General features: G+C 40.3%; 1 protein-coding gene across 1 annotated transcript in view; it reads left to right on the forward strand.

The window, feature by feature from the left end:
• The window catches only part of OLA1 (Obg like ATPase 1), an 86,170-nt gene that overhangs the window by 46,418 nt on the left and 20,305 nt on the right, over positions 1–19,447 (forward strand). Inside the window, exon 4 of the mRNA XM_018572290.1 lies at positions 19,100–19,240. Coding sequence (XP_018427792.1) covers positions 19,100–19,240 — 141 coding nt within the window. The remainder of the gene's footprint in view (positions 1–19,099; positions 19,241–19,447) is intronic.

The raw sequence follows: 19,447 nt of genomic DNA on the forward strand, positions 1-19,447 counted from the left end.
ATAAGAAGGAAATGTAAAGAGGGAGCGAATATATTTGTTGTATGTGTTATTTTAAGTGCTTGTTTTAAAGGCATTGTTTTTTTATACTATGAACGTATATATTTGTGGAATTATAGAACGTTATTAAATAAATATTCTGTAAAATGTGGCTCAGCATAGGAATTGGCAGGGCCCTAAAGTTATATGGCATTTGGGTAAATGTGTAATTTTTAGTGGATCCTTCTAAACCAATAGAGGGGAAAGGACTACCATGCCAAATGGCTAGGTAGTTCTCTAAAGATAGGGGGATGATTGGCCTTATATAGAGATTTGTAAGTCGATAAATTCCTAGGTAAACATGGCATGGGCCCATGTAAATTTGTAGTTTGTTCGAGTCAGGTTTAGTGTTTCTAGTTTTAAAAACGACGTCTTTCCATGAGATGGTATTAAATGCATTGCATATGCCGATAGCTAGCAGCATGGTTTCAATTGTGCAAGTTTGGGAGAGATGGATGAGTTGGAGGACTTGTCTTATATTATCACTGGCTTGTCTCAAGTACAAAAAGCCTACTTACTTCATGTTTATGAAAATGGTTTATTCAGGTAGCCAGAGTTTTGAGGTGATGGCGCTGGAAATGTTAGCTACGCCGATGATGTCTCATCTATTAGAGAAATGAAGGATTAGTAGTTCCTGGCTTCCTGGGAGCAGGCTCAGGAGAAGGGGTCCTGACTGTCCTCAGAGTGGGAGTTGAAGTGTCAAGAGACAACATTGACCCTCGTGTTATGAACAGCTCCCAGGAGCAGGTGACTAGAATGTACCATTTTCAGCTTTTATTTTGGTTGTTGGCCCATCATTCAGTCATAACGAGTGTCCCATCCGAGAGCTATTTAGCAGGAGTAGAGGGGTTTATCCTGCTAATTAGCTGTGTTTTTTGCCCATTGTGTGTGGAGCAGTAATACCAAGTAGCCATACTCATGCATGCTCCCCCACATTACACTTTCTCTGGAGGATATATGCTGATTGTTTTCATCTTCTTTATTTATAGAGTAACTGTAGTGATCTGAAACTTATTAAAATAAAAGTGAATTGTAGCCAGCAAAAGCACCTGAACTTGCGTGCAGAATTATATAAATCATTTTCAAGGTGCTCAGAAAAGCCTTAAAGTGACATTAAACCCTCAGATTTTTTTACATAAACCAATACTGTAATGTGTGCCTTACTGTAATCCATGGTTGTTTCCCTTCTCTTTGCTGCTCTTCCTTTTAAATCCTCATGTCTTCTCATGCTTGGGGAGAACTTCCCTTTTCAGCTCAGGGCCTCTTCCTGTAGTGCTGGCTCAGGTTACAAGCCTATACAAACCTATACACAGACACCGTGTATCCATTCCTGAGACAAGGCAGTCTGCTGCAAAACAGAAGTTCTGCAGAGCATGAGAAGACATGAGGATTTAAAAGGAAGAGCAGCAAAGAGAAGGGAAACTACCATGGATTACAGTAAGGCACACATTACAGTATTGGTTTATGTTAAAAAATCTGAGGGTTTTATGTCACTTTAAGCAAAAACTGACTTTCTAAATGTCAAAGTTTGCATAGGCTTAGGTCTGTACAGTTGATGCTTTTACGGCCTGGCAGTTGCTATGAGAGACATTCATGTGTCTGTGGGCATCTTTGGTTGGCATTTCAAACTCATCATTGTATGGAAATCCATTGTTTCCTGGATTATGGGTAGTATGCGCTTTACGTGCTCCCAAAGCTCTGCTATATATAGTTGGGTTTTATACTGGTAGCTGAGTGAATGTGTAATGTCACAGAAAATGGGTCATGACATAATTTAGGTCAGGTGTAAAAAGTCTGAGAGTGCCAAACAAAAAGTCTTGAGAGTCCAGTAACTTTTAATAATAGTATTGGTTCACAAACAACACAGAACAGGCAACATGTTTCAGTGGCTCAAATACCTATCTCCCCTTTTCAGGGCTTAAACTTAATGGGTGATCCCAGGCAGCACAGTGGCGTAGTGGTTAGCACTTCTCCCTTGGGAGTCCCCAGTTCAAATCCCTGCCAGGTCACTGTGCAAGTTTGCATTTTCTCCATGTGCTTGCGTGGGTCTCCTCCGGATACTCCGGTTTCCTCCCACACTCCAAGGACATGCAGGAAGGTTAATTAGCTCCTGTCTTTATGTATGCCTGTGAGATAGGGACCTTAGATTGTAAGCTCCTTGAGGGCAGGGACTGATGCGAATGTTCACGTAAAGCACTGTGTAAATTGTTGGCGCTATATAAATCCAGTAATAGTAATAATCATTAGGACTCAAAGCTGGCACAAGATAGCAAGAGTTGAATATTTGCTGTATAGTGTATAACCAGAATCGGTGAGTCAGCAAAAGCTTCAATTCTGAAAGCATATTTAGTTTAAATATCTAAAAAAGGGGCAAGGATGATAGTGGAGCGTGGAATAAATAGAGTCACAACTGTGACAATAGCGCAGGCGTATGAGTAAAAGGTATCTGTAAAAAGATTTGAATTGAAGGTTAATATATAATGGTATTTATTTTACAAATTATCTCCGACCCCATTAATGTTACATAAAAGAGACCGTATTCAAATAGGAATATATCATTGTCGTGTAGCTGTAATTAGGAGAGACTGCAGTTATGGTTTGCCTCTCATACTCTGTCCTTCCTTACCATATCAGCAGCCATTAAAAGCTTGCAGTGCCGTCCTGCGTTTAATGTTTGAAGATAAAGATGGACATTTATGACAGACACGACAGCCAGTCATGTGACATGTAGACCGTTTGGTTTAAATGCGTGTGTTGGGGAGATTTTTCATTATTGCATGTGAGGTCCCCCAGAGAGAAATTGATAGAGATTTCTCCAACAAAAATAAAAGCATTAGTGTTGAAGGTTTAGAACCTCTGTGAAATGTTTATTGCTCCCTATGCCCGTGTTATGCAGTTTCCGCTCACTTCTTGTGTGGTCAGCAGGAAGGGAAGTAATAGGAAGTCTTGCCAACAAAGAACAGACAGAAATAACAACCTGATGGTCATCCTAACCCTACCACACTTCTAAAACTAAAAAGGAAAATGTTTTGGCTACAGCGTGGAATGGCAAGAGCCCTTTTCCGGTTTTTATTAAGGTCTGTGTTCCTATAAGGAAAATTTACCCTCACTTCCTGTCAGGCCATGATGTGATAAGAATTCTTTCCGACTGGCATGCAGAAAAAAAAACATTTTAGTATAATGAGGGGTTAGAAGTTTTGACAAAGTTTATATTGCTCTCCATGACTTCCTGTCCCTGCGGCGAATGCAAGAGGACAGGAAGTGAGGCAAAAAACTCCCCACACAGACACACTTCAGTGGGTTGAGATGGACCAGACTGAAGCAAATAAGTAGAAGTGACTGCTAATATCCTGAATGATATCACTAACCGGAGTACTGGGCTAATTTTTTTGATTTACACACACAATTTTCTAAGCCAGGAGTTATTAGAGAGTGCAGCTGGCACTGCGTGACCAGCACATAGAATTTTAGTGACGTTCATACTCCAAGGGGAAGTTTGCTTTGCACTATAAATTTTCCTGCTATACTCTTATGAGATGGCCATATTGTTCCCAGCTCTCTGTGTACTGTACAGGCTCCTGATAAAATCTAAATTGGGATCTAAGCATTTGTTTTGCTTGCTTAAATATGCAGAAACTTTGGTAGTACAGTTGAATATTTTAAGTGGAAGGCTCCCTGGGGCATTAATAAGAGCCAGCTTTACACTTTTTTTTCTTCTTCTAACGAGATTAATGATAACCAGGTACAGCTGGGATTCTAAAAATACTGCATGTGTACACACACACACATATATATAGAGAGATATATCTATAGATCTATAGATATTCAGGTGAAACTCGAATAATTAGAATATCGTGCAAAGTTCATTTATTTCACTAATGCAACTTAAAAGGTGAAACTAATATATGAGAGAGACTCATTACATGCAAAGCAAGATAGTTCAAGCCGTGATTTGTCATAATTGTGATGATTATAGCTTACAGCTCATGAAAACCCCAAGAACCCCAAATCCACAACCTCAAAAAAGTAGATTATTACATGCAATCAATAACACAAGGATTGTACATAGAACAATATCGGACCTCTGAAAAGTACAAGCATGCATATGTACTCAGTACTTGGTTTGGGCCCCTTTTGCAGCACTTACTGCAATTACTTTTGCACGATATTCTAATTATTCGAGTTTCACCTGTATCTATAGATATATCTCTCTATATATATACAGTATAGATAGATATAGCTATATATATATATATGTGTGTGTGTGTATATATATATATATATAAATACATTTTTGGTAAATTATTGATTTTTTAAATATGTTTTTGTTGCCTGTTTTTCTTGGTTTTCCTCAAACATCTCATTCGTGTGCTCAGCAAAGTTTTGTCTGAGCTTTTTAGTCTGAATGATTAGCTGAAATAATGACCCTGTCAGCCTTAATCACATTAAAATGTGGTTAACATCATTTAATTTTTTCCACTTAATATGCAAAAATTTCCAGTAGATTTGCACCGAAGGCCATTGAAATTCCATTAGAACGAGAATAAAAATTTCAGGCATCATTTAGTCAGAGAAGGAATAAAGGTCTCAATTGGAAACTGCTGAATCTTTTTTATTAGGGGGCACATGAATCATCCACTCACACTAGACAGTACAGTACTGAGATGTACTTTGTGTGCTGCAGGCAATCAGCGTTGTTACTTTTTAGAGGGAGAAAAACACCAAATGCTGTATGCAATATAACTTGCTGCCAAAAGTTTGATCAGTGATGAATTTTGGGGGTAATTATTTTTAAAGCTTTTCACCAAAGCTTATGCATGAATACAAATAATAATTTATCAGCCAGCATTACAGTGGTTGGATCATTCTTTTAGCCATTGTTTTACTCTGCTTCGTCTTCTGTGTCTGAATAGGTATCCCCCTCTCCGGTACTGAGATTGCTTACTCTGATTTTACTGCTCACAGTCTACATTTCAAGCTGCAGCAAGTCAGTGTCTGCCTCATTTCAAGACTGGGGGATGTCCAGCATCATTTTTAACTTTTCCTTCCCATCTTACTGTCCCTGACCTGCCCTTTTTTGATTTATTGAATGTCGGTTCTTTCAATCGTGGAGACTCAGCATCATATGTTGGTGTTACTTTGGATGGCCCGGATGCAATTACAGATGTTTGGAAGTGTGGAAAGAAAGTGCTGGCCCATGTGGTTATTTTGTTGTGGTTTCTTATCCAACAGTTGTTAAATGATGGGAATATGTGTGATCTGGCTTACTGGTAGACAGCTTCCTCAATCCAAAGGATCTCTATAGTATCCTTGACTTGACAGTGAACGCAGTAGATGTAGGAATTCGCATACCACAATTAAAATAGTCCACAAACAACTTTATTCCGTTAGGATTTGAAGACATTCAAGTAGAGTAGCCAACGCATGTCAGGCGTCCATACCATACCTTATTCATCAGGGCTTAATGAGAGAAATTATGTATGTGGACTACAATCCCTGGGCTGCCAAACCAGCTGCTGACAAGGCTGGCGTACTCTCATCACAGCTCAATACAACTTTCAAGCTGAAGGGATTGCAGTCCACATCATCTCCCCTGACCCTAATTGAATAAAGTTGTATCTGGACTATTTTAATTGGTGTGGTGCTTCAATTCCTACATCTACTGCATGCAAACACAAGCTGCCAGACTGACTTCCATCCAACAAGCCATTTTGATATTTGCATTACTACTCCGAAGAGCAGTGGCGTCACAAGGAGGGCACGCGGGGGGTGCAGCCCGCACCAGGGTGCCACCATTGGAGGGGTGACACCAAAATGACTGACAGTTATTTTGGTGTCAGCCCTTATGAAATGTCAGGCACTCGGTCACGGACCGAGAGCCCGACAGTGTCAGGAGAGAGGAGGGGACCCGGCGGCATACCTTATCCCGCCGGGTGAACATCCCCTCCTCTCTCTGCCAGCGCTCCATCACCAAGATGGCCACCGGCAGGCGTCAGAAAGGCCACCGCGCATGCGCTATGACATCATTGCGCATGCGTGATGACATCACGGCGGGGTGTCACCCGGTCTCTGCCCCGGGTGACACCCAGCCTCGGGACGCCACTGGGGAAGAGCCAGCCCACTGCTTGCATGAGGGCTGAGGCAAGGTGCTGTGATGTTTTCAGGAAGCTACGTACAGCAATCTGCTTCTCTTCCCCTACCAGCCATGACTTGCCTGCATTGCAAAGAGAAGCACAAAGACCGGGTATAAGATAACGTATGCCATGAAAACAGAAAGGTTTCATAACCATGTTGATGAGGGGAGAACCAGTGAAGGCAAAATATAGCGACCATCAGCTTATAGTATAACTGTTCAGCAGACTGTCCCCTTTAAATTAATAGAGGACAAGAAAGAAAATACATATTAAGGATGAACAGTACAACAGTAGCATGACATGGTTAGTTGCAGCAGAGGAAAGCCTGCAGAGAGCACATTTAGGTGAGGTCCACAAGCTGTCAGATGTAATGATTATGGAGCAGTACACACGGCATCAACTGGTAAGAGTGAGTGATAGAGTTTTCCAAGCAATAGGATATCGAAATATTCCATTTAAACTTTCTGAACAATCAAACAGTATAATACAAAATATTCTAAATTTTTAATAAGGCAAATACTACTTGCAGTATAACCAACAAACCATTAATCAGTATCCCCCAATCTGCCTACAGTTAATTAAAAAGATACAGTACATTTCTTCCTCCTCTCAGACGAAAAAGATTCGGTAGGGTTCTATAGCTAATAATCACTGTGATAGCCTATCACTTTGTGCGCCTCCAGTATGTATATTTGCGGCCCCACTGAAGAAGGCCGGCCCATTTCTGTGAGGCCGCATATATACGTGCTTTTAGCGGTAAGGGGTTGTGAGCATAATGCTTCACAAGAAGAGACCCAGTTCATGCCTGTAAGGGCCATTCATGCTGTTGTAGTATGTTAACACATGCTGTGCAATAATGTCTCTTTGCTTTAAGACTACCCATTCATTTGAACAGGTTGTGTAATACCAAAAAGGTGCATGTACCATTTCTAGCAGTGCATTACAAGACATGCACTGGAAAGGTTTGTTGAAGCACTGCAACTATTGCTGCAATGCAATAGTGTCAATGGGCCCTAATAGCCCAGTGTGAAGCCTGTAACTGTAACATTTATATACCGTATATACTCGAGTATAAGCCGTCCCGAATATAAGCCGAGGTACCTAATTTTACCAAAAAAAACTGGGGAAAAGTATTGACCCGAATATAAGCCGAGGGTGGGAAATGAGGCAGCTACTGGTAGATAGATACCAATAAAATTACATGAATATTTATTTAAAAGAAAAATAACCTAGCTCTGTAAGTGGAAACGGGGGTACAGGACTACATATCATGTACTACGGATCATTTAACCCATTCATATTAGCAGAGGATAATTGTAAATCTATTGTTCAGTGCATTCTATATGTAGTATATAGCACATGTACATATAGAGTGCCTGCAACAATACATTTACAATGATCCTCTGCTAACATGAATGGGTTAAATGATCCATAGTACAGGGCTACATACAGATCATTTAATCCATTCAGGTTAGTATAATTGTAAATGTATTGTCTGCACTGTATTAGCACTGCTATACTGCTAATACAGTGCAGACAATACATAATTGGTTACTGTAATAAATCCCCCCAAATCTCCCCTCACTTACTGTGATTCACTGTGCCGGAGCAGGGACGAGTCAGCGGTGCGCTGGTCCAGTGGGAGGAGCTCCAGGTGGGGTCCTAATTTAGCTGGCTTAGAGGTGCCTGCCCGATAATTACAACCACACCTGGAGCTCCTCTCGCCTGATCAGCGCGCCGCTGACTCATCCCTGCTCCCCTGCTGTACTGGCGCTGCAGGATTTTTTTTCTTTTCTTCTTACTTACCTCGCCGAGCGTCGCGTCACTGCTGCTCCGGTGGGCGGCGCTCCGAGCGGGGTCATCTGGCAGTCTCCGGCCACCTAAATTAGGACCCGGAGACTGCCAGATGACCCCGCTCGGAGCGCCGCACACCGGAGCAGCAGTGACGCGACGCTCGGCGATGTAAGTAAGATGACACCTGGCGCTGACTCGAGTATAAGCCGAGGGGGGCACTTTTCACCAAAAAAAATGGGCTGAAAATCTTGGCTTATACTCGAGTATATACGGTATTCATTTCAACAAAAATATTCCCTTGTAAAACTTCCCTTTTGCAGACATCCAAAAGCCCTGAGACTGCTGTTGGGTACCCCCATCTTAGATGTGACGACAGCAGGCTTGCAGCTGTCACTCAAATTCGCAGGCTGCTACGTAAAAGGTTATGTAGGCAGGTGAAATAAGGGATGGGGGAGCAGGGCCAGCACTCCCAGATGAGGAGAGGACATATGCTATGTAAGGCGGGAGCTGTGCTGGGGAATTGACTCGTCAAATTCAAAGGCATATTGCAAGTAAAAAAAATAATTGTAAAGTACGTGATTTTTCTGTTCTTTTTTTCTTGCAATGTTTTTAAGTTGCTGACTGGGTCTCTTTTCAGTGCAAAGGTCAGGTATATTGTCAACAATTAATTTTCAGAGTAATGTTAAGTTTGGTTCTAATCCCTGTCCTCTCTCATCCACAAGAAAATGTGGAATGTATCACAGAAACCAAGGAATCTGTAAATTATGTATACAAATGGGTAGTTGCCGATGACCGCTGCAGAACAGTATATTGGGTTACCCAAATTCATGTAAGTAAAAGTGGTGCTCCTGGGGCTGTGGCAAAATAGGTACACTTGTGCTGTGCAGTCAGCTGATCTGCAAAAATCAAAAGGGTGTAAACTATCCAAGACATTCACCTCCCTATCAAAGCATTTCTCTACTTTTTTACGCAAAGGAAAACCCCTTTAATTGTCTTCAACTAGCTTTAGCCCTATTTGTGTCATTAACGGTTGTGTAATGACAGTAACCACAACACTGATAAGTGACTGCTCTCTGTTAGCTTAGAAATTCGTTTAGACACCCAGGAAGATATTTTTCATCTTGAAGTGCACAACGAATATGATTTAAGTTTATGAAAACAGTCAACGTGTTAAGTGTGCCGAGTGTCAGATCTTTTCATCTGCAAGAATAAAGAGCTCGAGTGGTCTTCAAACGTTGTCTATGGAGCATTAATTGGATGCTAAAAATATTTAGCCACTTGGGTCTCTCTTGTAGATTTTATAATAATCTCTAACATATAAAGCATAGTAAGGATTAAAGAAGAATTCCTTTAAGCACTTTTAAAATCGTAACTGGCCAGGTAGCATAGGCACAGTGCAGTTTCATACAAGCAGTTGTAGTATGTGTGCATGGATTCTCCCTGCTTCCATCAGGCTTATGTAGAAGTATGTCAAAAATGAATTAAAAGGTCCACACAGTCTCTTTAGCATTGCGTACCAGACCAAGTCAGAAAATGGGGGCAAAACAATTAGAGCTTGTCCCATTCCTCTCTGTGTTCTGATGCCAGATAGGGGTCATGGAGCCTTAGAGGTGGGCAAAGATGCACTTTTTTTCAGGGTGACAGATCCAGGGCTCCAAATAGTGTGTGGTTTTTTTTCATTGCAAGTAATTGGATCTGTTCCTTGGTTTTATATTTGTTTTCCATTGGACTTGAGTTGTTTCAAGGCTACAAATTAAAACAATTAGCAAACCACTAAAATCTGGAAAATTTACTCAAAATTTGATTTTGGTTTTCTATTTTTAATCCACTGCATCCACATTCCAGATAGCCCCTAACACATAGGGTTAGGTGAGTTTACTTTGCTATGTGACTTTCTTGATGTTTGCTTTATGCATCAGAAGTCATTTTTCAACATAGAGTCTGACTGGTGCTTGTGATTAAGCCGCTCCACTGAACTTAGCACATCAGCGATATCAGCATGAGAAGAGATACAAATTTAAAAGGAAGAGCAGCAAAGAGAAGGGAAACAACCATGGATTACAGTACACACATTACAGTATTGGTTTATGTTAAGGCACACATTACAGTATTGGTTTATGTTAAAAAATCTGAGGGTTTGATGTCACTTTAAATGTAAAAATACTCTACATTAGATTACAATCATCCTCTTCACAGCACCTGAATTTTCTGATGAGGATGACCGTAGGAGTGCTTGAATTGTCTTCTTCAGTGGGAAGAAAATGCAAAGCATAAAGATTTGGCAGAGCGTCATACTTTCAGTACTAGTGGTCATATTGCTTCTCTGGTCTTGGCTAGGGCAGTTGTTGAGACTGCAAAGAAACATCAGGCAGAGCTGAGACACCTAGAGCAGTAATATAAAGATAAGAAAATAGGAGTTTTTTTTTCAGGGAAAATAAATAATATTGCACTAGGGCTGGTTAAATCATGGGTGTCAAGTAGCAAATGGTCTTAAAAAATTGCAGCTGGAGCCAAAAATGTTAAGGCTTTCTCTAGTTGTTGTCAATGGAGCTACTTCCTGAAAAATCGCGTTGGCACCTGGATTGGACAGACTGACTTTCATATTAATTTGTCCACCTCTGATATAGCATGAAGCATTCTACAGTACCATGGATTGACTTTCACAGAGAAAAAGGCGAGATCTTACAGGTAGACAGTAGCCATCAAAAGTTCTTGAAGATATTTTTTTTCAAATAGTATGCTTAAAACTTGTGATAAATTTATACCAAGCTGATTTTTATTTCCCAGTTTGCTCTGTCTCTGCCATGTTACTCATGTTGTACACTGAATAGGAAGAGCCAGTTATACAAGTGTCAGAGCAGACAGTGCTTTGCCGGCCGCCGCATTCCATCTGAGAGGAAATCGCTGGTCTGATGTCAGTCACTTGAGAAACCTTTACACCTCTGTGCTCATTTACTGCCAGAATGTAGCAGGTTTGCTTCTGCATTGTGAAGATCATCTGTCAACACTTTAAGATATTCTCCTTTGTTATTAAGCTTGTGCTTTTCTCCACTGTCAAGCTTTTGGCTGTCTTGCCAATTATAGTTAAGGTACAATAGAGTATTCACTGGCTCCCAGTCTCACAGTGGCGGCACAAAAAATGATTTGTAAGTCTTTATTCATCTGAATTTTACAATAGAGGTCCCGAGGAATGCAAATAATCTCTCTAAGGACTCAGCAGACATCCTGCTAAAATGGCAGTGTACCACTTGCTGTCTGCAGTGCATAATGTAACCCTTTCATTGATGGGAATATAGCAGGGTGACGGGAATTTACAAGGATATTCTAATCAATATTTTAATACAGCAGTTTGATTTTTTTTTTAAGGCTTTTTTTGCTATACTAAATGTTTAACTAGCATCCAATTACTTCTGTACTCAAACTAGATGAGAAGCGGGGTTGTTAGTGGGTAACCTTCTTGTTCTACAACCCTGAGCTCCAGTTTGCTGCAGGTACACAATCTGCATGGAGGTAGCGTGTTGCCGGTATGTTGGCATGGGTTTTATCTAGAGGTGCACCGAAATGGAAATTTTAAAACCGAAATAAAAAAATGCCAGGCCGAAACCAATACCGAAAATGTTTTTTTTAAATTTTTCAATTTTAAAAAATATTTCATTTTTAATTTTTTTATATTTTATTTTTATTTATTAATTCATTTTTTATTAAATATTTTTATCTTTTACTTTACTTTTAGGGGCTTCAGGGAAATATTAGGGGTCTAAACAGACCCGTGATATTTCCCTTTTAAAATGGAAAAAGAGATTGAGAACACAGAGTCCTCAATCTCTTTTTCTGTGTCCCCTGTTATCAATGAACAGGAATCCTCTGAGTGTTCCTGTTCATTGATAACATGAGAACAGAGTATATTTACTATAACTACAATTATGAATGAATGGGGGTGATGTAGATCACTCCCATTCATTCATAATTGAGGATATAGTTAACATACCACATCCTCAATTATGTACACCCACTCAGCGATCACTGATCACTGAGTATGTGTACATTGCTTTTCTCTCTGACACGCTGTCACAGGAGGCTGATCGAGCGGTGTAGAGAGGAAAGCCCAGCCTCCTGTGACAGCGCTGTCTCCGCCCCCACACCGCTCTGCCAGACTGTGATAGGCGGCTGAGCGGTGTGGGAGGAGAGATGCCGGCCGCTCACAGCGCTCTCGTCCTGCAGCGCTCGGCCGGCTGTCACTTTCTTTTCTCCTCGCTGGAACAGCGCCCAGCGGGGAGAAAAGAAACCAGGGATGCGCCGATGTATCGGCCGAAACATGGCTCTTTCGGCATTATGCCAAAAGTGCAATTTTCGGCCGATATGTTTTGGCGCCGATATATCGGTGCATCCCTAGTTTTATCTATGTTCCCTTGATTCCAGCCAAAACCCAGTCATTTTGGTAGGGCAGGTTAGCTTGTACTTGAATCAGCATAAATGATATATTGTCCTCCCAGAATTCCACAACTATTTCAATTTGGATGGAATGTTTAATGGCTTTTGGACACTTCCAGAGAGTACTTTGGCTTGAAGCAGGTGTTGCTTTTTTACCATGGTGCAGGTTTTTAGGCTTACCTCTTCAGTAGTAAATTAAATTGTACAGTGCTACTTTTTATAGTAGATAGTTTGTTCTACATAGAATTTAATAGTTACTACAGCATAAACTGACTCACTAAAATCTCGTGACTTTTACCATGTCAATATTATGCCAGAGTGCACTTTTTTTTTTTAATCTGCAACCTTCATTAAAATAGTGTTTGGTGATCATGCCAAAAGGGGTCCGTTCAGGCACCTCCTGGTTTAGGGTGACAGCTGTTTTCCAGTTCCTGTGTTGTCAGTCTGTCACATGCTCCCTGGAGGTGACTATAAGAAGCGGTGTCGTTGCTTATTATGAAGGCATATTCCAAAGTTGCTAGCCCACTCTGAAGCCCTGTTGTTAGCACATTCTGAGCAATTATATACAGCCAATGCTAGAGGAAGGGCATGTGAATGGGAAGTGGCTGCAAATGTGTAGCTGAATAGAGAAGCAGTGTAGCTAGAGCAACAATTTTTTTGGCTAGCTATACCTCACCAGAGAAAATAAGCAAAAACCTACTACATCTACCATCTACAAAGTTGCACTTTTTTCATAAAAAGGGGCAGGCCTCACTCTTCACATGACATTGGCCAGCCCTGCAGATAAATAGTTTATGTAGTGGACATTGCACTAGGGGTAAGGGGAGTGCCTAACCTCCACTGCAAGAAATCGGAGTGACTGTGGCTGGCACCAAGATAAGGTTTCAGCGGCTACAGGTATGCAATTTACAGCCCAGTCTACCAGCTACCTGTATCTGTTAGCTTCTCCTATACCCACAGGTTTGCTTCGTAGGGTACTGAACTCAACACAGAGGTTCCTATATTTAGACATCCTTCTGAAAATGTTAGTTTATTGGCTGTTTCTGACTGTTTTCTTGTTTTCTGAGTTGCTAACCTGCAACAAGTGAGATCAAAACACTTACTCCTGCATACTTGTTCCTAGTCAATGACTCGGGCATTACTAAAGACAAAGGATCATGATGAGAGCCAGGCTAATGGCGTTTTCAGGAAAGGCTAGCAGAATCAGCCTTCTTATAAGTGTTGGCACAGGTCATCCTTTAGGGATGTGGTGAAGAAACCACAGCTTGTGCTTGATACCCAGTAATCATACTGCATAGAAGACAATAGGATAAACGAGATAACCGCTGGCGACATTATGGAGTGCTGACCGACGTGCTTTACATTATTTTTACTGGATATCATCATTATAACTAACCATAATCATCCAAACTGTACACAGGTACGGTCCTGGGGCCAAATGAAAAGGCTGCCCACACTTTTTATCGTTGTGGAGATTGCCTTTAAGGTGTGATTATTGATATTATGAAGGATGAGTCTGATTAAAACAAGACTTTTAGCAACAATTCAGTGAAACACCAGCTTTGTATCATGCTGTATTTTATGTCCGTAAAGCCATATTTTATACACTTGAAGAGGAGATGGTGGTACCAAATAAATATAGTAATCTACAATAAATAATAGTAATATGCTTAAAGTGACTGCACTCTAGTTTCTGTGGGCAATACGCACATTTGCTTTCCTTCAGTTTATAGATCAGCTGTATTATAATTTCCAATCTCGCAGCTAAACGACCATTGAAATATGTATATTCTACGGTACCTGCCAAAGAATTTTCGGTTCTGGTTAGCCAGTCTTGTTCCCCCTGCCATACTGCACAGTTTGAAAGATCACACTGCTATTTCCTGATTCTGTTTCCAGTGTCACCTCTCTGACTCTAGATGTTTAATTGAAAAAATTAGTTTGCATCATCTCCTCTGCCACTCCTCTGGCACTGGAGGCCACCGCATATAGCGCATCGACCTGAATGGAGTGTACACTTTGGGGTCTATTTATAAACAAAGAAAAAATGTATTGTTTTGGGCACTGTCACAGGGACATGTAGATTGCAGGACTGGCATAGCAGATTTACAAATACAGACACTCCTCAGGTTATGAAGGGGTTACGTTCTGGAAAATACATCGCAACACTAAAATATCACAAACTGAGGAGTGTACTTTTGTGTACTGTACTGCCGCGGTCGGCAGCAGGCGCTACACAATGGAATCAATAGCAAGACTGCTATTGGTCATTTCAAATTGCAATAGCCAATAGCAGACTGGCTATTTAATCCCTGCCTACTAAAAGAAGGAGTGGACTTGAGAGAGAAAGTTCTCTCTTAGGTCTGCGCCTCTGCTCAGTGGGAGGGTGCAATAGCCAGCCTGCTATTGCAATATAAAATAGCCATTAGCAGTCTTGCTATTGATCCCGCTTGTTAACATTCATCTGCCGGCTGCAGAAGCGAGCCGGCAGGTGAATAGGGAAGCGGATCATACTGTACAGTAAACTCCATCGTAAATGTGGAAAAATCATAAGTCGATTGATCGAAACCCGAGGAGCATCTGTATTTTGGCAGGGAAAATGGTTCAAATAAATGTGTTTAATCTCTAATTCTTTAAAGAATTGCTGTGAGCAAAAGACCTGCAGAATGTTGTTCCTTAGGCTGGATTCACATCTATGTACATTTGCATGCACTGTCATTGTCAGCAATAGGCCTTTAAATACTTACCGATGCATAAAAAAATGGACATGAATTTTATCAACCCATGCACAACACGTAGAAGTGAACTTGAACCATTTAAAACAATATGTAGACTGTGTACATGTGTTGTTGTGCATGAAAGCTCATGGGTGGAGATGGGCTCTTAAAACAACTCTGTACAATTAGCCCTCGTTCACACCACTGACTTTGTTCTGCTCTTGACCAACACCAGGCACTGCAAGGACACACAGAAAACATTTGTTTTCTATGTGCCCTGTTCACTTTTCACTGCTGGTGCGATGTGTACTGCGGAACATGCAGACATGCTGCATCGCAGCAGGGTGGCACTGGAGGCCACCGCACATAGCGCATCGACCTGAATGGAGTGTACACTTTGGGGTCTATTTATAAACAAATAAACAATTGCTTGTTTTAGGCAAATAATGCCAAAATGAGTGTTATTAATATATTTTCCCAGCTCTAATGCAGTCTTGTAGTAATTTATCACCTCTGCTCATCAGTTCCATCTAGTGGCCATAATAGACTATTACAACAACACACTACAGTCAAACTGTAAAATCCCATCTAGTGGCCATAATATGTTTTTACAACACTGCATTCAAACTGGGATTAAAGAGCAACTTTACCCATATCTTTAAAATATCAACAAACACACCTTTAGAAATGTTTAGTAATGTCCATCTACAAACACATACTTGCCGGCTTTTTATTCACACCCTATTTATTCTTCCATGGTCTTCTGACAGTGGCCATTTTATGTAGATTACTAGGTCTCTCTTTACTTCCTGGAACTCTGGCGCCTGTGAATAGAACATGTGACCATGCACATCATCTCGGGATGAAAATGCCTTTCCCTGAGATCTCATGAGATTACAGATGAGATTTCCTAGCAATGATCTGCTGATGTAACCTTCCCAGGATGCAACGCTTGGGCACATTACATCATTTATGCCAGAAGTGGACCAGGAAGTGGATAAGCTTTGGAAGGCACCCACTAAACATCGCGGACACCAGGCGCACCATTTTAGCATGTGGCTAGTATGAACCCAGCCTTAATGAAGAAATTAAAGTAATGCTGCACCATTGTAGAGGTCACCATAAGGTTTCTGCCCCTACAGTGTCTGCATTGCCCTGATCTACTACTTAATCCCTTTAAAAAAATCCATCTCTCTTGATTAGAAACTTGGCCCCAACGTCCAAGTTTAGATTTGAACCTTCAGTTCTGGTACTACGTCAACTCACAAGGAAAAGCACTTGTAATTCAATATCATTTAAGCTTATTCTTCGCACTTTAAAAAAAAAAATGTTTAGCTCCTGAATTTCTCCCATAATCTTTGTACCTGTTTACAGTAGCACTGGCGTCCATGTTTGTATTTAGGAGATCTCAGTGGGAAGTAAATGTAACAATCACTTCTAATTAGTGCTGTAAATAACCAACATTTTCACAGTTCATACCCCCCTTCTATTTGTTGCAGCCAGGTCTAAATCTGTATCTGTCTTTTGACCACAAATCAAAATTGAGTGGTGGGTAAACAGTGACATTAACTACAGCGGTTTAAACCTTCTTCTGCAATTATCATTACAAATGATATATATGAAACAAGATTCTGTTTGAGATAATGTATGCAAATTTCTGTTTTCTTGAGCAGAAATCGTAGCTTTTACACAGCCCAAGTTATATATTATTTCATTAACCTCCAGTAGCTAAGCTTGTGATCAAACATCCGTTATTGTAGCACACAGAATGAGATGTTTAGTGATGTCTATTCTGCAAGATGTTTGCATTGTTTTTCTGCAGCTTGAAAATAACGTGTGTGTGAATATACATTATGTCTATATACATGCACTTGTGTTATTTTGTAAAAAAAACAAAAACCTATGTGTAGAGTATAGCCAGGTCATTACATTTAATTATAACATGTATTTTGGAGAGTGGCCACCTGCTGTAGTAGAATCCAGACCACTGTCTTGTGTGATGGAAACTATCATCCCAGTTTATTAAGCGTATATACATGGCACTTGAATAGCATAGTGGATGTGCTAGATTGCTTACATGTTTACTTGCTGAATGACATACGACATACCCCCTATTAATACCAGCCACACCCATGTATGTATCCCTCCAGACATCCCAAAAAAACTCTGTGAAAGCACTCACCTCATAGTTCTCCTTTAATTAACTAAAGTATAAAGATTGATTTCAGATAACTACACAAGCAGTATCTAAAATGCATTCATTTGTTTCAATTAATACATAAGTTGAATAATAGCTTTTTCATTGTTTAAAGAAACAAAAGAAGGATCACATAAATATTTATACACATTGAACATATCCCATGTGCTACTGTCCTTGTTTTACTTAGATTAGGAAGATGCAATAGACCATTGGTCTAAATTAAGGGGTGCACCCAAGTATCCTGTTACCTCACATTTTTCATTCAATTATATATTCTTAGTGAGCTTTCTGTTGGTTGGTTGCATTTTTTCTAAAATATGTTTATCAACATTGATGTCGGTTTAATTTTTGACATCTTTTAGATATTGGTTTCATTTTACTAGAATTACTTTGAAAGTTGTTGAATAGCAAGAAAGATCTTTAACTGAAAGGCATGTATTATTAAGAAAAAAAAATCACTTTTTTAATGGTAAAAAAAAATAATAAAATAAAAAGGTTAAAGGACTTAGTGGTAAAACTCATTAACTAGACTTAGATGTAATTTCTGAGTGGACACAAACTGATCATAAAGGGCCATTGCCAATGGTCTGCTAGTGTGCAACATTCTAATACAGCAGCATGGAACATCCAGTTGGCTGTTTTTGTTTCTAAGTGATGTGTAGAAGGTGCCAGCCAATCCACACAGCCAAGCCTTACCCTACAAATGCTTGAAACATGAGGAATCGAGAGCCTAATTTGAAAATCTGTATCCTGTGCTAAATAAGTTATTATTCAGTCTGGTGTGGTTGGCCATGTAAGTGAACTCTGCTTGTGTTAAAACCCTGCATTTCATTCCTTGCCACTGCTATTCACTATTTATTCTGACATCCTCTTAGAATGTTTCTGTCATAGACCCCTCTGAACCCCACTATCTGCTAGGAGTTTGCATGTTCTCCCTGCGCTTGTGTGGGTCTCTAGTTTCCTCCCACACGCCAAAGACATGCTCGAAGGTTAATAAACTCCTGTCTTAATCGGCCCTAACGTGTGTGTGTGTGTGTGTGTGTGTGTGTGTGTATGCATGTGAGATGGGGACCTTAGGTTGTAAGCTCATTGAGGGCAGGGTCTGATGTGAATGTGCAATATATAAAGCGCAGCATAAATTGTCAGCGCTATATAAATACCTGTAATAAATGATAAATAAATTACCCAATTCAGCAGAGTAATGCTTAGGTGAGGATCAGCTTATGTGATAATGAGCTATTGCATTCATCAAAAGTTCTCATTGGGCACAGATTTGGTCATGCTTCTCATTAAAAGAGGGAAAGCATGTTTCTGCATGTATGTCTCTTCTGCACATTAGGTCAGTGAGTTTCTGGCAGTTTTTAAAGCAGGCGGTGATGTCTCTGTGGTCATGCATGGGTTAAGTGTTGGATGTCCATGCTTAAACTAGTACAAAGTTTTCATGGATGTGGTAGAATGGATGGTGTAGGACTCTCTGCTATTTATTATTTGCTTTTAGATATCAGCTTTATCCCTCAGATCCTGTTTTCCTTTTAAACCTTCTCAGACAGCACTTTACAAAAAGAAAAATGTCCAAAAGTAAAGGCAGATAGGAGTAAAATATTAATGGAGTACACCTGAAGCAATCATGCCCTCTTAATGCCTTGACCTTGGAAAGCAATATACAAGAAGGTGGCATCGTAAAGTCATGCGCTTCTTATGAATATGGATGTGCTACTTGATAATAATGAATGTGGCACTGTCATGCATGCACTACAAGATAATGTTGTGCCCTCTTTTGTCTACAGGTTGATAAAAATTAAGGAGTGGGTGGACAAGCATGACCCGGGTGCTATGGTCATCCCTTTTAGCGGGGCCTTGGAACTGAAGCTGCAAGACATGAGTGATGAGGAGAAGCAGAAGTATCTGGAAGAGAATGTGACACAAAGGTTAATTAGCATTCATTTTCCCCACACTTTATTATCAACTATTTCCTTGCTGTAATTTAATTGCTTGCACTGATAGAATAATAAATGACAGCGTAATTACCATTATAAAGAGGGAATCTTCTCCTTTCTTTATCATGAGACAGAGTTGAAAAGATTTATTTTAAATTAAGCTTTTAACTGTCATCTGTCATCAGAGAGATGTGTTTT

This window comes from Nanorana parkeri, unplaced genomic scaffold (genome assembly GCF_000935625.1).
Source record: "Nanorana parkeri isolate BGI_ZX_2015 unplaced genomic scaffold, ASM93562v1 scaffold44, whole genome shotgun sequence".
NCBI lineage: Eukaryota > Metazoa > Chordata > Amphibia > Anura > Dicroglossidae > Nanorana > Nanorana parkeri.